This window comes from Lepidochelys kempii, chromosome 6 (genome assembly GCF_965140265.1).
Source record: "Lepidochelys kempii isolate rLepKem1 chromosome 6, rLepKem1.hap2, whole genome shotgun sequence".
Classification (NCBI taxonomy): Eukaryota; Metazoa; Chordata; order Testudines; family Cheloniidae; genus Lepidochelys; species Lepidochelys kempii.
In genome coordinates, this window is record NC_133261.1 from 51,115,371 (window position 1) to 51,134,117 (window position 18,747).

The window sequence follows — 18,747 nt, forward strand, 5'->3', positions numbered from 1 at the left end:
GATGCTACGCGCACACACACACACGCGCGCTTCAAGACATGAATAGCGACTTTGCAGCTCATGTTGAGGTCCCCAAAAGCATGCTTCTACTCCCATGGAAAGGAATGGCAGAACTCCATTGGGTTCATTGGGAACATCAACAGTCCTGAAAATGTTTAGACTATCTGAATCACCCAAGTCTGCAAGATTTAGATGGAAAGACCTTCCATAGGAATTCAGAGATCCCAAAATAAGTGTTACCCTCTTCGCATAGGGACTCTGAAGCTCAAAGACCCATGGGTCGGTATAAGCAATTTTTGGATATTTATCTGATCCAAACCCAAATGCCAAACTTTTGGATGTACACCCTTCTAACTAAGACAGTTTTCAGACAGCTTTAACATATGCTGTGAGCCCTGGACCAAATCATGATCTAGTCCTAGCCTCAGAATCACGGTATGAGAATACAATGTACACAATATATGAAATAGCATATTTTTAGAACTAAATTTTACAGCTTTGACTTGATCAGATATGACATCTTCATATTACAATTCAAATTAGGGCATCTAATAATCCAAGAAATCACATTGTGACACACAGTTCCAAATAAAAATCACTAATTGTAGCCCACAAAATGCAGACCAAGGCATAATCCATCTTAATTCCACAGAAGCAAGAGAGAATCACTCAAGAACCCGCAAAGAGCTAATTCAGTAACATGACTGAAATGCCACCATTCTCTTACACTGAATGAAGGATGAGTGACAAATCACGTGACGCCTCTACCAACTTTTCAACCATCTGTGGAGTGTATCAGTAATGTTCAGACAGGAGGATATTCTACAATGCAAAAGCATCTACGGCTGCATTACTTGTAATCTAAAAACCTAAAGATAACTTTCCCTTTAAAAAAAGAAGACTAGTGTACTACAAATGAGTGAAACAATTCAGAACAAGCAGCCATGCCTAACTATTTAAACACTGAAGAACTGTCCCCCACCCCAAGGCATTTCACATGCTCTAACATTTTTTCCTCATTATAACTGCTGCTAACTACTTATTGTCCATGCTTTAGATGTATGTGCATGCATAATGGCTAAGTCTACCTTAATCATTAAATTTCAGCACTAGCACACGAAAGGAAATTTTCTTCTGTATGAAAAAATGCACATACACAAAACTATAATTACAAGCAGCCTTGATGATAAAAAGTGCCTAACATCTGCCAAACCAAATTCAACTGAAAGAATACGGAAGGAATCCCCAACTATATCATGATAGTGAGATAACCCATCTCTCCCCACCAAGGAGACAACAGAATGTCTAAAACCCAATGCCTGCAACCAAGAACCGTTTTAAAAATACCTTCCAAAAATATGCAACAAAAAATATAAAATTGTCCCAGAAACAGAACAGATACACCCAAACTCGATTATACTGCTTATATAGGTTACACTTAACATGAAAAAATTCATAAAGAGGAATAGACATCATCTGACTGACAGATTTGACTAAAGGTATTCCCAGAAAAGCATACTGCTGGCTAATTACACTGCCAGCCTCTGCTTCACTATGCTCTAGACCTGGAGAACCCAGATGAGAGTGCAGAGTGCAAAACCTCTAAGATACCGATAGTGCCAATGCAATCCTGCAAATCTTATTAATAACCACTGACTATATTGCCAGTGATAGGTGTACATACTAAGGGTATGTCTACACTACTAAATTAGGTTGATCTTATAGAAGTCAATTTTTAGAAATCAATTTTATACAGTTGATTGTGTACGTCCCCACTAAGCACATTAAGTCAGCGGAGTGTCCTCAATACCATGGCTAGCATCAACTCATGGAGGGGTGCACTGTGGGTAGCTATCCCACAGTTGCTGCAGTCTCCGCTGCCCATTGGAGTTCTGGGTTAAGCTCCCAATGCCTGATGGGGCAAAAACATTGTCAAGGGTGGTTTGGGGTTGTCAGTCGCCCCTCCCTCCCCCTGTGAAAGCAACAGCAGACAATTGTTTTGCGCCTTTTTTCCCTGGGTTATCCGTGCAAATGCCATACCACGGGAAGCATGGAGCCCGCTCAGCTCACCGCTGCTGTTGTGAGCACTGTAAAACACCTCACGCATTATCCTGAAGTATCTGCAGAACCAGGCTAAGAGAAGCCAGCATGAGGACGATTGTGATGAGGACATGGACACAGATGTTCCTGAAAGCATGGGCTGTGGTAATTGGGACATCATGGTGGCAGTGGGGCTGGTTGATACAGTGGAATGCCAATTCTGGGCCCGGCAAACAAGCACAGACTGGTGGGACCACGTAGTGTTGTGGATATGGGATGATTCCCAGTGGCTGCGAAACTTTTGGATGCATAAGGCCACTTTCCTTGAACTTTGAGAGTTACTTTCCCCTGCCCTGAAGCGCAGGAATACCAAGATGAGAGCTGCCCTGACAGTTCAGAAGCAAGTGGCGATAGCCCTGTGGAAGCTTGCAATGCCTGACTGCTACTGATCAGTCGGGAATCAATTTGGAGAGGGCAAGTCTACTGTGGGGATTGCTGTGATCCAAGTAGCTAGTGCAATCACTGACATTCTGCTATCAAGGGCAGTGACTCTGGGAAATGTGCAGGTCATACTGGATGACTTTGCTGCAATGGGGTTCCTTAACTGTGGTGGGATGATAGACAGTACGCATATACCTATCTTGGCACCGGACCACCTTGCCAACCAGTAAAGTAATTCACAAGGAATACTTCTCAATGGTGCTGCAAGCACTGGTGGATCACAAGAGATGTTTCACCGACATCAACATGGGATGGCCGGGAAAGGTGCATGATGCTCGCATCTTTAGGACCTCTGGGCTGTTCGAGCAGTTGCAAGAAGAGTCTTACTTCCCAGACCAGAAAATTGCCATTGAGGATGTCGAAATGCCAACAGTTATCCAGCCTACCCCTTGCTCCCATGGCTCAAGAAGCTGTACACAGACGGCCTGGACAGTAGTAAGGAGCAGTTCAACTATAGGCTGAGCAAGTTCAGAATGGCGGTAGAATGTGCCTTTGGACTTTAAAAGCTCGCTGGCACTGTTTGCTGACTAGGTTAGACCTCAGCGCAACCAACATTCCCATTGTTATTGTTGCTTACTCTATACTATCTGTGAATAAGGGGGAGATGTTTATGGTGGGGTGGAAGGTTGAGGCAAATCGCCTGGTGGCCAATTTTGAGCAGCCAGACACCAGGGCAATTAGAAGAGCATAGCTAGGCATGCTGCGCATCAGAGGCTTTGAAAGCCAGTTTCATGACTGGCCAGGCTACAGCGTAACAGCTGTGTGTTTTTCTCCTTGCTGCAAACCCCCTTTGTTGATTTTAATTCCCTGTAAGCCAACCACCCTCTCCTCTTCAATCACAGCTGGCAAAGGAAATAAAGTAACTATTGTTTTGAAACCATGCATTCTCTCTTTATTAATTAAAAAAAAAGTGAGATAACTGACAAGGTAGCCCGAGTGTGGGGTGCGGGAGGAGGAAAGGACAAGGCCACATTGCTTATTGTAGCCACACTACAAATCAAAACTGTTTGAATGACAGCCTTCTGTTGCTTGGGCTATCCTCTGGAGTGGAGTGGCTGGGTGCCTGGCGTCTCTGTCCGCGCGTTCTTGGGCATCTGGGTGAGGAGGATATGGAACTTTGGGAGGAGGGCAGGTGGTTATACAATGGATGTCTGTGATCCTGTTGGCTTTCCTGCAGCTCCAACAGACGCTTCATCATGTCCGTTTGCTCTCCCATTAGCCTCAGCATCACCTCCTGCCTCTGCTCTTCGCACTCACTAAATGCTTTCCTGGCCTCTGCCACTGAATGCCTCCATGCATTAAGCTGTGCCCTATCAGGGCGGGAGGACTGCATGAGCTCGGAAAACATGTCATCGCGAGTGTGTTTTTTTCGCCTTCTAATCTGCAATAATCTCAGGGACGGAGATGATAGGAGGAGCATAGAAACATTTGCAGCTGCAGTGGGGGAAAAAAGGGAGAGTAAAATTTAAGATGATACTGCTGTGATCCAAGTAGCCAGTGCAATCACTGACATTCTGCTATCAAGGGCACTGAGAACAAAAAAGGGAGACTCTTTCACAGTGAATCAAACAATTCACAGCAGACAGCACATGTGCTTTAGGTACAAGGTCACATTTTGCCTTTTACATTGAGCGCATGCCAGTATGGTGATACATCTCACACGGCTGGGCAACAGAATTCGGTTTCCAGGCAGCCATTGTAAGCCTTTTGGTACACAGGGTTGGCTTCTTATGCCTTCATATCATGTGGGAATGGTTTCAAACTGCAGCGCCATCCTCTCCCATAGCAAGCAATGCCGGTTGGGTTTCACATTTAAAAAGAGGGGCTGCGGTTTTCGGGTGGATGTGCAGCACACACCTACCCCCACCCCACTGCGTGGCTATTCTCTGGGATGATCCCCTCACCCCATCGCGTGGCTATTGTCTGGGATGATCCCTTTTAGCCAAGTGCAAACAACCCAGCATTAACGGGGTCCTTTTACTGTTCCCTTACAAAAATTCCCCTATTTCAACCAGGCTACCATGAATGATTTCACTTTCCTGAGGCTAACACAGAAAGATAAAGACCGAATGTTGCTTGAATGTGACCAAAACCCAGGACCATTCGCTGCCATGCTTTGTGCTGCAATGATTCCTGACTACTTGCTACTGGCTTGGCATGGTAAAGTGTCCTACTGTGGAGGATGAAATAAGGCAGCCCTCCCCAGAAACCTTCCGCAAAGGCTTTCAGAGTACCTCCAGGAGAGCTTTATGGAGATGTCCCTAGAGGATTCCCACTCCATCCCCAGACTCATTAACAGACTTTTCAAGTAGCTGTACTGGCCGCGAATGCAACCTAATTCTTCAGGGCAAATCAAACGTTAAACACTATTGCTTTTAAACCCTGTACTGTAGTTGCAAATGTGCACTCACCAGAGCTGCCTCCTCCGCCTTCAGGGTTGGGGATCCCGCCTTGGGAGGGTATTGGCTCTAGGGTGATGAAAAGGTCCTGGCTGCCAGAGAGAAAGGATTCACCACCTGCCTGCTGTGCATTCTCCTCCTCCTCCACAAAATCCTCCTCCCTGTTGTGTGAGACTCCCCCCTTGCAGGTGTCCATGGACAGTGGTGGGGTAGTGGTAGGGTCCCCCCCTAGAATGCCATACAGCTGATCACAGAAGCAGCATGTCTTGGGCTCTGACCCAGAGCAACCATTTCCTCCTTTGTCTTTTGATAGGCTTGCCTGAGCTCCTTAACTTTCATGCAGCATGGCTGTGTGTCCCTGTTGTAACCTCTCTCCACCATGCCCTGTGTGATTTTGGCATATATATTAGCATTTCTTCTTTTTGATAGGAGTTTGGCCTGCACAGATTCTTCTCCCCATACAGCAATCCGATTCAGTGTCTCCCTTTCAGTCCATGCTGGAGCTCGTTTGCAATTCTGGGGGGACTGCATGGTCACTTGTGCTGCTGAGCTCGCCATGCTGACCAAACAGGAACTGAAATTCAAAATTTCCTGGGGCTTTTACTGTGTACCTGGCTAGTGCATTGGGCAGCACTTTGAACTCCAGAGTGGGCACATTGGAGCACTCTGGGATAGCTCCTGGAGGCCCAATACCGTCGAATTGCATCTGCACTACCCAAAATTCGACCTAGTAAGGTCAATTTTAGCACTACTCCCCTCACCAGGGAGGAGTACAGAAACAGATTTTAAGAGCCCGTCAGGTCAATGGAACGGGGCTGGTTGAGTAGACGCATTCATTTTAAAAATTGACCTAACGCGGCTAAATTCGACCTAACCCTGTAGTGTAGACCAGGGCTAAGTGAACTTCTGACAAGTTCCTCCCTTTAGGGCCATGCATGGAGGGATGCTGGATTCACCACATAAAAATTAAATTAAAATGCATGGTTGCCACACTGTGATCAAGGAGAATGCCCTTTCTGACTCCCTGTCCAGCGTCAGTTATGGCCAGACCTCCCCCAAAGGCATCCATCCAGTTTAAGTATAATACAGATGGACAAGGACATGATAGAGTTGTGAAGTACCTGAGACAAGGCTATAGGGCTATGTCTACCCTGTAATTAAACATCTGCGGCTGGCCCATGTCAGCTGACTCTGACTCTTGGGACTCGGGCTAAGGGATTGTTTAATTGCAGAGTAGATCATAGAATCATAGAATATCAGAGTTGGAAGGGACCTCTGGAGGTCATCTAGTCCAACCACCTGCCCAGAGCAGGCCCAATCCCCAACTAAATCATCCCAGCCAGGGCTTTGTCAAGCCTGACCTTAAAAACTTCTAAGGAAAGGGATTCCACCACCTCCCTAGGTAACGCATTCCAGTGTTTCACCACCCTCCTAGTGAAAAAGTTTTTCCTAATATCCAACCTAAATCTCCCCCACTGCAACTTGAGACCATTACTCCTTGTCCTGTCATCTGCTATCACTGAGAATAGTCTAGATCCATCCTCTAGACTGTTTTGGCTCTGGCTGCAGCAGGAGTTCTGGGACCCCGTGAGGGGGAAGGATCCAAGAGGTTGGGCTCCAGCCTGAGCCCAAGTGTCTACACAGCAATTAAACAGCACCTTTCCCCATGCCAGCTGATAGGGACCAGCTGTGGGTGTTTAACTGCAGTATAGACATACAAAATCAGCTTGTCTCTTAGGGTAAATTGTTTTTCTTGTAGCACACACTTAATACAAGTATAAAGGATTACACCATTTGTAGTCACTGAAAAGTTAGAGCTCAAGATCACTGAAAGAGATCCCTCAATCACTGTCGGATGTAATACAACATTAAGTGAGCTGTAGCTCACGAAAGCTCATGCTCAAATAAATTGGTTAGTCTCTAAGGTGCCACAAGTACTCCTTTTCTTTTTGCGAATACAGACTAACACGGCTGTTCCTCTGAAACCCAATACCATGGTAATCCAAGCTTCTGTATCATGTAAGAAACCTAAAATGCCAAGTGCTATGTATCACAGATACAGAATAAGGCACAGATGGTAGCATAACACTTCTGTTAGCCATCACTACAGCAGAGAGTATGGGGGGTACACCTGCTTAACCTCACCTGAAAAAATCACTTGTCACATTTTGCAAATCATTTAGATAGATTTGGATTGGTAAACATGGTGACATTATTCAGCATATATCCCCTTCCTCTTATAAACTATGAATCTGTAAGGGCATAATGGATACCTGTCCTCTTCTTCACAGTTGAAAAGAGGTTTAATGAATCACAAAAACGTTTGCTTTACTAAACTTCACTTGTCTAAAATGAAAAATGCCACATTCAGGATGTTTGGTTCAAATACATCAGCCTATTAATATGAATGTTTAAATCATGTACTAACTTTTGCACAGTGTGTTTTGCTCTGGTTAAAAAAAAAAAGGAGGTGGGACTTTTTCAGCGGAGTATTCAAGAAACTGAAAGGGACACATGTGAGAACCAAGTCACCTTTGAAAAAGAACTGAATCGGGAGTTAAATCAAAGTGCTAAGGATTCAATCCTGTCTTCCACAACAACCTGATTATCTTATAAAAGCAACAACTTTAGTAAAGCAGCAATTACTTTGAAAATAACTAGTCATTGCACTATAGTCTTCCCTTACAGTGCCAGGATTCATGACAGAGAAAGTGATCAAAGCAAGGTACAAATCTGGAAATAGTTCATTGGGAACAAGACTGCTGTCAACAGAACATTACTCCAGAACTGTATTAGTTTGACATCTCTCTTCCTTTCAGTTATTCTTTTCCCTGTGGGGAGCTCCTAACTTGGGGACTAAATCTATTAGGCCTAGGCAAAAAATGTCTATGTTATGGGCCAGTTTTTAATATGGGCTCCTTTTCTGCACCCACAGATGACAGACAAAATTGATGTCACTGTTTAGATCAGAGGTAGACAAACTATGGCCCGTGGGCCAGATCCAGCCTACGAGCCGTTTTAAGCCAGCCCGTGAGCTCCCGCTGAGGAGTGGTGTCCGGGGCTTGCCCCTCTCTGGCTCTCCAGCCAGAGTGCTGCATCAGGAGCCGCACCATGTGGCTCAGCCCTGCTCCAGCACTCCAGCTGGGGCACTGGGTCCAGGGCCGCGCCACTTGGCTCCTGGAAGCAGCTGCATGGCCCTGCTCCAGCTCCTATGCTCCAGCTCCAGCTCATAGTAAGAAGGTGATATGGCCCTGCTCCAGCTCCAGCTCATAGTAAGAATATGGATATGGAAGGGGGGGGGGTTCAGCTGTTGTGACCTGCACTGGATGTGCCATGTTTGTCTTTCTTCCACAGGACAGAAGCGACTTTGTACAGACAAAGTGCAAGCTGGTCTCCATATTGGAAGAGAAGATTGAAGGTCTGGAGCAACAGATAACGACCCTGCGTTGCATACGAGAAACGGAGGATTTTCTGGACAAAAGTCAGGATATGCTTCTACGGGCACAAAGCTCTAAAGATTTAGAGCAGGTTGCACAGCGGAGCCAAGAGGCCAGTGAAGAAGCTTGGCAACATGTGACCTCCAGAAGAAGAAGGGAGAATGTCCAGGTTCCAGCAACGCGGACACAGGTAACTAACCGCTTTCACGTTCTCTCCACAGGTACCGTTGCGGAGAGTGGACCAGATGACATGTCTGGGGGGAGAAAGCAGAAGGAGACTCCGCCAGTTGAAAGGCATGAGATGCACTGTCCTGAGATGGGGGGTTCCACGACCACCACTCCCAAGAGAAGGAGGCGGGTGGTGGTGGTCGGGGACTCTCTACTCCGGGGGACTGAGTCATCTATCTGCCGCCCTGACCGGGAAAACCGAGAAGTCTGCTCCTTGCCAGGGGCTAAGATTCGCGATGTGACAGAGAGACTGCCGAGACTCATCAAGCCCTTGGATTGCTACCCCTTCCTGCTTCTCCACGTGGGAACCAATGATACTGCCAAGAATGACCTTGAGTGGATCACTGCGGACTACGTGGCTCTGGGAAGAAGGATAAAGGAGTTTGAGGTGCAAGTGGTGTTCTCGTCCATCCTCCCCGTGGAAGGAAGAGGCCTGGGTAGGGACCGTCGAATCATGGAAGTCGACGAATGGCTACGCAGGGGGTGTCAGAGAAGGCTTTGGATTCTTTGACCATGGGATGAGTCAAGGAAGGAGGAGTGCTGGGCAGAGATGGGCTCCACCTTACGAAGAGAGGGAAGAGCATCTTTACGAGCAGGCTGGCTAACCTAGTGAGGAGGGCTTTAAACTAGGTTCACCAGGGGAAGGAGACCAAAGCCCTGAGGTAAGTGGGAAAGCGGGATACCGGGAGGAAGCACAGGCAGGAAGGTCTGTGGGGGGAGGGCTCCTGCCTCATACTGAGAATGAGGGGCGATCAGCAGGTTCTCTCAAGTGCTTATATACGAATGCACAAAGCCTTGGAAACAAGCAGGGAGAACTGGAGGTCCTGGTGATGTCAAGGAATTATGACGTGATTGGAATAACAGAGACTTGGTGGGATAACTCACATGACTGGAGTACTGTCATGGATGGTTATAAACTGTTCAGGAAGGACAGGCAGGGCAGAAAAGGTGGGGGAGTAGCACTGTATGTAAGGGAGCAGTATGACTGCTCAGAGCTCCAGTACAAAACTGCAGAAAAACCTGAGTGTCTCTGGATTAAGTTTAGAAGTGTGAGCAACAAGAGTGATGTAGTGGTGGGAGTCTGCTATAGACCACCAGACCAGGGGGGATGAGGTGGACAAGGCTTTCTTCCGGCAGCTTGCGGAAGCTACTAGATCGCACGCCCTGGTTCTCATGGGTGACTTTAATTTTCCTGATATCTGCTGGGAGAGCAATACAGCGGTGCATAGACAATCCAGGAAGTTTTTGGAAAGCGTAGGGGACAATTTCCTGGTGCAAGTGCTAGAGGAGCCAACTAGGGGGGGGAGCTTTTCTTGACCTGCTGCTCACAAACAGGGAAGAATTAGTGGGGAAAGCAAAAGTGGACAGGAATCTGGAAGGCAGTGACCATGAGTTGGTTGAGTTCAGGATCCTGACACAGGGAAGAAAGGTAAGCAGCAGGATACGGACCCTGGACTTCAGGAAGACTTCGACTCCCTCAGGGAACAGATGGGTAGGATCCCCTGGGGGACTAACATGAAGGGGAAAGGAGTCCAGGAGAGCTGGCTGTATTTCAAGGAATCCCTGTTGAGGTTACAGGGACAAACCATCCCGATGTGTCGAAAGAATAGTAAATATGGCAGGCGACCAGCTTGGCTTAACGGTGAAATCCTAGCGGATCTTAAACATAAAAGAAGCTTATAAGAAGTGGAAGGTTGGACATATGACCAGGGAAGAGTATAAAAATATTGCTCGGGCACGTAGGAATGAAATCAGGAGGGCCAAATCGCACCTGGAGCTGCAGCTAGCGAGAGATGTTAAGAGTAACAAGAAGGGTTTCTTCAGGTATGTTGGCAACAAGAAGAAAGCCAAGGAAAGTGTGGGCCCCTTAATGAATGAGGGAGGCAACCTAGTGACAGAGGATGTGGAAAAACCTAATGTACTCAATGCTTTTTTTGCCTCTGTCTTCACTAACAAGGTCAGCTCCCAGACTGCTGCGCTGGGCATCACAACATGGGGAATAGATGGCCAGCCCTCTGTGGAGAAAGAGGTGGTTAGGGACTATTTAGAAAAGCTGGACGTGCACAAGTCCATGGGGCCGGACGAGTTGCATCCGAGAGTGCTAAAGGATCTGGCGGCTGTGATTGCAGAGCCATTGGCCATTATCTTTGAAAACTCGTGGCGAACGGGGGAAGTCCCGGATGACTGGAAAAAGGCTAATGTAGTACCAATCTTTTAAAAAGGGAAGAAGGAGGATCCTGGGAACTACAGGCCAGTCAGTCAGCCTCACTTCAGTCCCCGGAATAATCATGGAGCAGGTCCTCAAAGAATCAATCCTGAAGCACTTAGAGGAGAGGAAAGTGATCAGGAACAGTCAGCATGGATTCACCAAGGGAAGGTCATGCCTGACTAATCTAATCGCCTTCTATGATGAGATTACTGGTTCTGTGGATGAAGGGAAAGCAGTGGATGTATTGTTTCTTGACTTTAGCAAAGCTTTTGACATGGTCTCCCACAGTATTCTTGTCAGCAAGTTAAAGAAGTATGGGCTGGATGAATGGACTAGAAGGTGGATAGAAAGCTGGCTAGATCGTCAGGCTCAACGGGTAGTAATCAATGGCTCAATGTCTAGTTGGCAGCCGGTGTCAAGTGGAGTGCCCCAGGGGTCGGTCCTGGGGCCGGTTTTGTTCAATATCTTCATAAATGATCTGGAGGATGGTGTGGATTGCACTCTCAGCAAATTTGCGGATGATACTAAACTGGGAGGAGTGGTAGATACGCTGGAGGGCAGGGATAGGATACAGAGGGACCTAGACAAATTGGAGGATTGGGCCAAAAGAAATCTGATGAGGTTCAATAATGATAAGTGCAGGGTCCTCAACTTAGGATGGAAGAACCCAATGCACAGCTACAGACTAGGGACCGAATGGCTCGGCAGCAGTTCTGCGGAAAAGGACCTAGGGGTTACAGTGGACAAGAAGCTGGATATGAGTCAGCAGTGTGCCCTTGTTGCCAAGAAGGCCAATGGCATTTTGGAATGTATAAGCAAGGGCATAGCGAGCAGATCGAGGGACGTGATCGTCCCCCTCTATTCAACATTAGTGAGGCCTCATCTGGAGTACTGTGTCCAGTTTTAGGGCACCACACTACAAGAAGGATGTGGATAAATTGGAAAGAGTCCAGTGAAGGGCAACAAAAATGATTAGGGGTCTGGAACACATGACTTATGAGGAGAGGCTGAGGGAACTGGGATTGTTTACTCTGCAGAAGAGAAGAATGAGGAGGGATTTGATAGCTACTTTCAACTACCTGAGAGGTGGTTCCAGAGAGGATGGTTCTAGACTATTCTCAGTGGTAGAAGAGGACAGGACAAGGAGTAATGATCTCAAGTTGCAGTGGGGGAGGTTTAGGTTGGATATTAGGAAAAACTTTTTCACTAGGAGGGTGGTGAAACACTGGAATGCGTTGCCTAGGGAGGTGGTGGAATCTCCTTCCTTAGAAGTTTTTAAGGTCAGGCTTGACAAAGCCCTGGCTGGGATGATTTAATTGGGGATTGGTCCTGCTTTTGAGCAGGTGGTTGGACTGGATGACCTCCTAAGGTCCTTTCTAACCCTGATATTCTATGATTCTATGCGCGCCAATGGGAGCTGCAAGGGCAGTGCCTGTGGATGGGGCAGCGTGCAGAGCTGCCTGGCCGCACCTCCATACTGGAGAAGGGACATGCCACTGCTTCCGAGAACCGCTGGAGAAAAGCACCGCTGGAGAAAAGCGCCGCTTGGAGCCTGCATCCCTGAGCCTCTCCCCATGCCCCAACCCACTGCCACAGCCCTGAACCCACTCTAGCTCGCCAAACCCCTCAATCCCAGCCCCACCACAGAACCTGTACCCCTTCCCCAGCCCTGATCCCCCTCCGAACCCCTCAGTCCCAGCCCAGAGCACCCTCCTGCACCTCAAACTCCTCATCCCCAATCCTACCCCAGAGCCTGCCCCCACAACCAGAGCCCTCACCTTTTCCCACATCCCAACCCCAATTTTGTGAACATTTATGGCCCGCCATACAATTTCTATTCCCCGATGTGGCCCTCAGGCCAAAAAGTTTGCCCACCCCTGGTTTAGATGTACTGAATTTGCAACCAGTCAGCTGCTTAAGCATCTAGTTGTGCTTAGTGTTGCAGATTCAAGGAAATTAGGTCTACTGAGGACCTATTTAAACCAGACCCTATATCTACTCCATTTTGCAGAACAGAAAAAGTAATGGGGTATTCCTCCGCTAAGTGCATGGGCTAAAGAAACAGTTTTGCCTTTCTTGATGGAATTGTTCCATAATATACACAAAAACTAATTTCACCTGTATGCAAGAAACTAACACACATTCTTCAAGCTAATTCATTTTAAATAAACTAATGGCACAGTGTTTCTACATAATGCATTTTTAGTTTTTTTTAGAGAAAGTGTGTTTATTTCATATAGGTTAAGTGGATTCTTCAATGTCTGTTGATAAGGCTTATTATAGTTCCCACAACTTTTTTTTTCCTATTAGCTCAAGCTCCATTTACAACCTGGTAGTCGTTACTACACCTACTGGGTCCAGTTTGGTAACCTAGTAACTGGAGGAGAAAAAAACCTAAGCATCATTATTTTTCTTCCATACTTGAGCTAGCCTGGAAGAGCCCAGGAAAACTTTGTTGTCTCCCTTCTCCTCTTAACATACCTCATTGTGAAGCCAGTGAAGTGATCTACATGAGAAATGCTCTAATATTTAATTCCTAATGGAGGGTAACATGATGCCCTTTCCTTCAATTCTCTCACCATATTTATTAAACCAATTGAGCAATGGAAACTTTTCCTCCACTTCTTCCTCAAATTAAGCTCTGCTCACCCACAGAAGTGTTGTACTACTACTTATTTTCAACAAATAGGACCAGATTTTCTGTTGGCAGAACTCGACTGAAGTCAGCGCAGTTATGCCAACAAAGAATGTGGCTCATTATTTAATGACAAACTTGGTTTGTCAAAAACTTAGTTCTATAGAATATTTCCTTTGACAAAACATAAGCATTTAGGAACTCTGAGAAAACATGCTTGTAGACCAGGGTGGGGTGGCTATAGCTCCTCGTTTTACCAGAACAGCTCCATTCCTTATAGATGAAATAGCCCCATCACTAGAGATTTACAGAGTAATAAAGGACCACACTCTTTAAACAAATCTGTTATTATTGGGCACTTAACTAAATATTTAGTATCTCATACTACATCAAGGGAGTTGTAGTTTTATGTAGTTCACAGCGTACAGACTATGGAAGTCTATAGAATCATAGATTATCAGGGTTGGAAGGGACCTCAGGAGGTTATCTAGTCCAACCCCCTGCTCAAAGCAGGACCAATCCCCAATTAAATCATCCCAGCCAGGGCTTTGTCAAGCCTGACCTTAAAAACTTCTAAGGAAGGAGATTCTACCACCTCCCTAGGTAACGCATTCCAGTGTTTCACCACCCTCCTAGTGAAAAAGTTTTTCCTAATATCCAACCTAACCCTCCCCCACTGCAACAGTCTACCTAGTATACTTTATCCTGTGCATCTTTGCAACCATGAAGGTGCAGTCCTGGTTCCTGTAAAAAGCCCCACTAATGGGCCTGATCACAAAGAAGCTATGTGAAGGTCCAAAATATGTTCCTCTCCAGCTAAATCAGAGTATCAAGGGTGCTGTTCTGTGACCTGCCACACACTGGCTACAGTAGACTGCAGCAGCAACATGCAGGGTGAGGTAAAAGAGGTCAATCCGCATAGTTGCATGTCCACCAATGATGTCACCAAAACATTATTCTGTGTTCTCATGTGCAGTGGAATACCACTAGTCCCACTGCCTTTTCAGCAGCACATGCCTGCTGAGGGGAGAGTAGGATAGGATCTTGGTGGATGGAAGTCTTAAAACAAAAACAAAAAAAAACCTCACCACCAGTCACTTAACTAGCTTTATTAGGAATTGCAAAATTATCCACTAATCTTCAGGACAAGGATGCTAAGAAAGTTGTGTGTCATCTTATGTTGCTAGCAAATATTTTTAAAATACTTGCATGAAATTGTGTCTTCATTAAATTACAGCATTTCAGAATTTATCAATACACTGGTTTAGGCAGTGCATATTTCTTGAAAAAACGAATCCTAATTAGATAGTCAGGAGAGGAGAGTGGAGAGCCTTCACACCAGGGAAAAAATAAACATTTTCAATATGCCACCATTATTATCCCAGTGCTATGGTAAAAGAAAAGATTGAGTTTCTGTGCTGCAAGATCACCCTCCCTGCCAGAAGTGGGTCATGCTCATGGTGTGTGGGGGAGGGGAAACCCTGTTTAAAAAACAAAAACAGATACTTAGCAGAAACAGCAAGAAAAAGAATCCCACAATTTACAGTTAAATTGATTTCTACTCAATGTTGCTTCAGATGGAGAATCACCCCTTAAAACAACTAAATATGAGAACCTATTGCATGGCCCTCTTACCAGGGTTTGTGGTCCTGCAACCAGATAGTGTTCTATTTACACTGCAAAGATCATCATCAAAGGCTCAATTCTGCAAAGCACTGGGTGTCTTGAACTCCTACCGATTTCCATGGCAGTTGGGAACACTTGGCCCCTTACAGAATAGGGCCTTAAATTCTCCCTCTTTAGAGAGGCTGCAGCACTAAAGTAGATTCAGTTGCTCTGGCTGAGTTTTGAAGACCCAATTCCTACCTGAATAATATGTTAATATAATCCTATATTTACAAAAGATGTAAAGAGATTGTTTTATGCTTAAAAAAACTAAAGTTCTGTAATCCGAATATTACTAGCTAAAAGGAAGACATCTTACCTTAAAGCATCAAAGCTGTCATATGATCCAACTGTGTAGTGTCTAAACAATTTCTTTGTTCTATCCGTTCGAGTTTCTGCATAAAGATGGAAGATACAAAACTTTTAATAATACTTCTATACTTCTAGAAGGAAAAATAATCTAGTGCCCTTTTTATTTGTAATTTGAAACCAGATATTATTTTCTCTGTTTTATATTAATACAAACCACTGGAAGTACCTCAAAGTATGGTCTCAAGTGCTTCAGGTGAGAAAAATGTTAATTTTGCAAATGATAAAAATATAGATATTCCACATCACACACACACACACACACACACACCCAGAGTACAAAATTAGCAGTAATTTTTCTTCGAGTGCATCACTAACAACAAATTCTCCTTACTCAGAAAGATCAGATCAGATGTTGCAAGTTACTTGACAAAGCTGTCCACATCACCACCTGGAAGCTCCTGACAACCAACCAATCTGATTTTCCCCCTAGATTGGACTAAAAATATCAAACCCCTTTTTAGTAAGTAAATAAGTAAGTAAATAACATGCATGCAAAATAGTAATTTTGGACTTTGGGACCACAATCAAAACCATTTGAATAATTCATAACTAGCAGTAAGAAAATGGGGGCACAGGAAGAGATGTGTGCGCTCTCATCCATCATTGCCAAGCAAATCACAAAAGAAAACAACGTCGGTGTGGAATTTGTACTCCCTTTACACCTGTACAGGGGTAACACTGTTGGAATACAAAAGGCCTCAAAAGGGATGAAGTATAGCAATATACCTGCCAAAAAGCCATTTGAAAAAGAAGTCAGCCATGTTACAGCTTGGGAGACACTTCTTTGAAAAAATATATAAACCCTACAGATGGGAATGACAGCATCAACCTAATCTCCAAGACCACAAACTCTTTTTTCAAATAAATCCCCCTTCCACTTTTCCAGACCCTATTATCATATTAACATTGGTTTAATGTTGATAAAAGTTTAAGTAAAGGTTTAAATTTAGCATCACATATACAAAATAATGTGTAGTTGTTCTCTGAAGATGTACAGCAAAACCTATCAATAAAAAGGAGCTTTTAAAAAGTATATCAGGAACATCCTAACAATGGTATTGGTCCATTACTAGATGGAAATAGTAGAATCACCAACAATAATGCAGAAAGGATAAGTGTTCAATAAATATTTCTGTTCTCTATTTGGGAAAATAGTGAAAGAGTCATATCTTAGGATACCACTTTCTCCATTCCACTAGTATCTCAGGGGGATACTATACAGCAGCTCCTAAAGTCAGACATTTAAAAAAAAAAATCAGCAGGTCTGGATATCTTGCACTCCAGGGTTCTTAAAGAGCTGGCTTAGAAATTTGCTGGACCATTAACGTTGATGTTCAAAAAGTCTTGGGGCACTGCAGAAGTTCTAAAAGACTAGGGGGGGGGGGAAGCTAATGTTGCGTCAATATTTAAAAAGTGTAAATGGGATGACCAAGGTAATTATAGGCCTGTCATCGATCCTGGGCAAGATAATAGAGTGGCTCATGAAAGAAAGACAGAAAGGAGGGTGGTAATAATTAATGCCAATCAACATGGGTTTATATCAGCCTTTATGAGATTACGAGTTTGATCAAAGTAATAGTGTTGATGCAATATAGTTAAACTTCTGTAAAGCATTTGACTTGGTACCACACAACATTTTGATTTAAAAATTGAATATAAAATTAATATGGCACACATTAAATGGATTAAAAACTGGCTAAATTATAGCTCTTCAAATATAATTGTAAATGGAGAATCAAGTGGGTGTGTTTCTAGTGGGGCCCTGGAGGGATCAATTCTTGACTATTTAACACTATCATCTATGACCTGGAAGAAAACAAAATCATCACTAAAAGTTTGCAGATTACACAAAAATTGAGGGAGTGGTACAAATAAAGAGAATGGGTCACTGACATAGGAGGGATCTGGATCACTTGGTAAGTTGGGCTCAAGCAAATATGCATTTTCATATGGCTAAATGTAAATGTATACACCTAGGAACAAAGAACATAGGCCATACTTACAGGATGTGGGACTCCATCCTGGGAAGCAGTGACTCTCAAAAACTTTTGGGGATTGTCAAGGTTCCGTCCCCACTCTGAACTCTAGGGTACAGATGTGGGGACCTATATGAAAGACCCCCTAAATTTATTTTTACCAGCTTAGGTTAAAAACTTCCCCAAGGTACAAACTTTGCCTTGTCTTTAAACTGCATGCTGCCACCACCAAGCATGTTAAACAAAGAATAGGGAAAGAACCCACTTGGAGACTTCTTCCCCCAAAATATCCCCCCAGGCCCTATACTCCTTTTCCTGGGGAAGGCTTGATAAAAATCCTCACCAATTTTTACAGGTGAACACAGACCCAACCCTTGGATCTTAAGAACAATAAAAAAAATCAATCAGGTTCTTAAAAGAAGAATTTTAATTAAAGAAAAGGTAAAAGTATCACCTCTGTAAAATCAGGATGGTCAATACCTTACAGGGTAATCAGATTCAAAACATAGAGAATCCCTCTAGGCAAAACCTGAAGTTACAAAAAGACACAAAAACAGGAATATACATTCCATCCAGCACAGCTTATTTTACCAGCCATTAAACAAAAGGAAATCTAACGCATTTGTAGCTAGATTACTTACTAACAGGAGTTGTAAGGCTGCATTCCTGATCTGTTCCCGGCAAAAGCGTCATCACAGATAGACTAACCCTTTGTTTTCCCCCCCTTCCCAATTTGAAAGTATCTTGTCCCCTCATTGGTCATTTTGGGTCAGTTGCCAGCGAGGTTACCTTAGCTTCTTAACCCTTTACAGGTGGAAGGGTTTTGCCTCTGGCCAGGAGGGATTTTATAGCACCATATACAGAAAGGTGGTTACCCTTCCCTTTATATTTATGACAGGGATTGTGGTGGATGATCAGCTGAACACGAGCTCCTAGTGTGACACTGGCCAAAAGTGCTAATGCCATCCTTGCATGCGTAAACAGGGGAATCTTGAGTAGGAGCAGAGAGATCATTTTATCTCAGTGTTTGGGACTGGTGTGACTGCTGTTTGAATACTGTGTCCAAAAGAGTGCCACGAGAATGATTAAGGGATTAAAAAACATGCCTTACAGTGATAAGCCAAATAGATTGAGCTCTTTGAGTCTAACAAAGATGGTCAAGGGATGATTTAATTACATCTATAAGTACCTACGTGGGGAACAAATATTTAGTAATAAGTTCTTCAATCTAGCAGAGAAATGTATACCATGATCCAGTGGCTAGAAGTTGAAGCTTGACAAATTC

At 44.5% G+C, this 18,747-nt stretch overlaps 1 protein-coding gene across 6 annotated transcripts in view; it reads right to left on the minus strand.

Annotated features, from left to right (window-relative positions):
* The window catches only part of SHANK2 (SH3 and multiple ankyrin repeat domains 2), a 613,416-nt gene that overhangs the window by 210,964 nt on the left and 383,705 nt on the right, over nucleotides 1–18,747 (minus strand). For all 6 annotated transcript variants that reach the window (XM_073347891.1, XM_073347893.1, XM_073347892.1 and 3 more), the window contains one exon: nucleotides 15,434–15,509. In XM_073347891.1, the coding sequence (XP_073203992.1) occupies nucleotides 15,434–15,509 (76 nt within the window). The remainder of the gene's footprint in view (nucleotides 1–15,433; nucleotides 15,510–18,747) is intronic.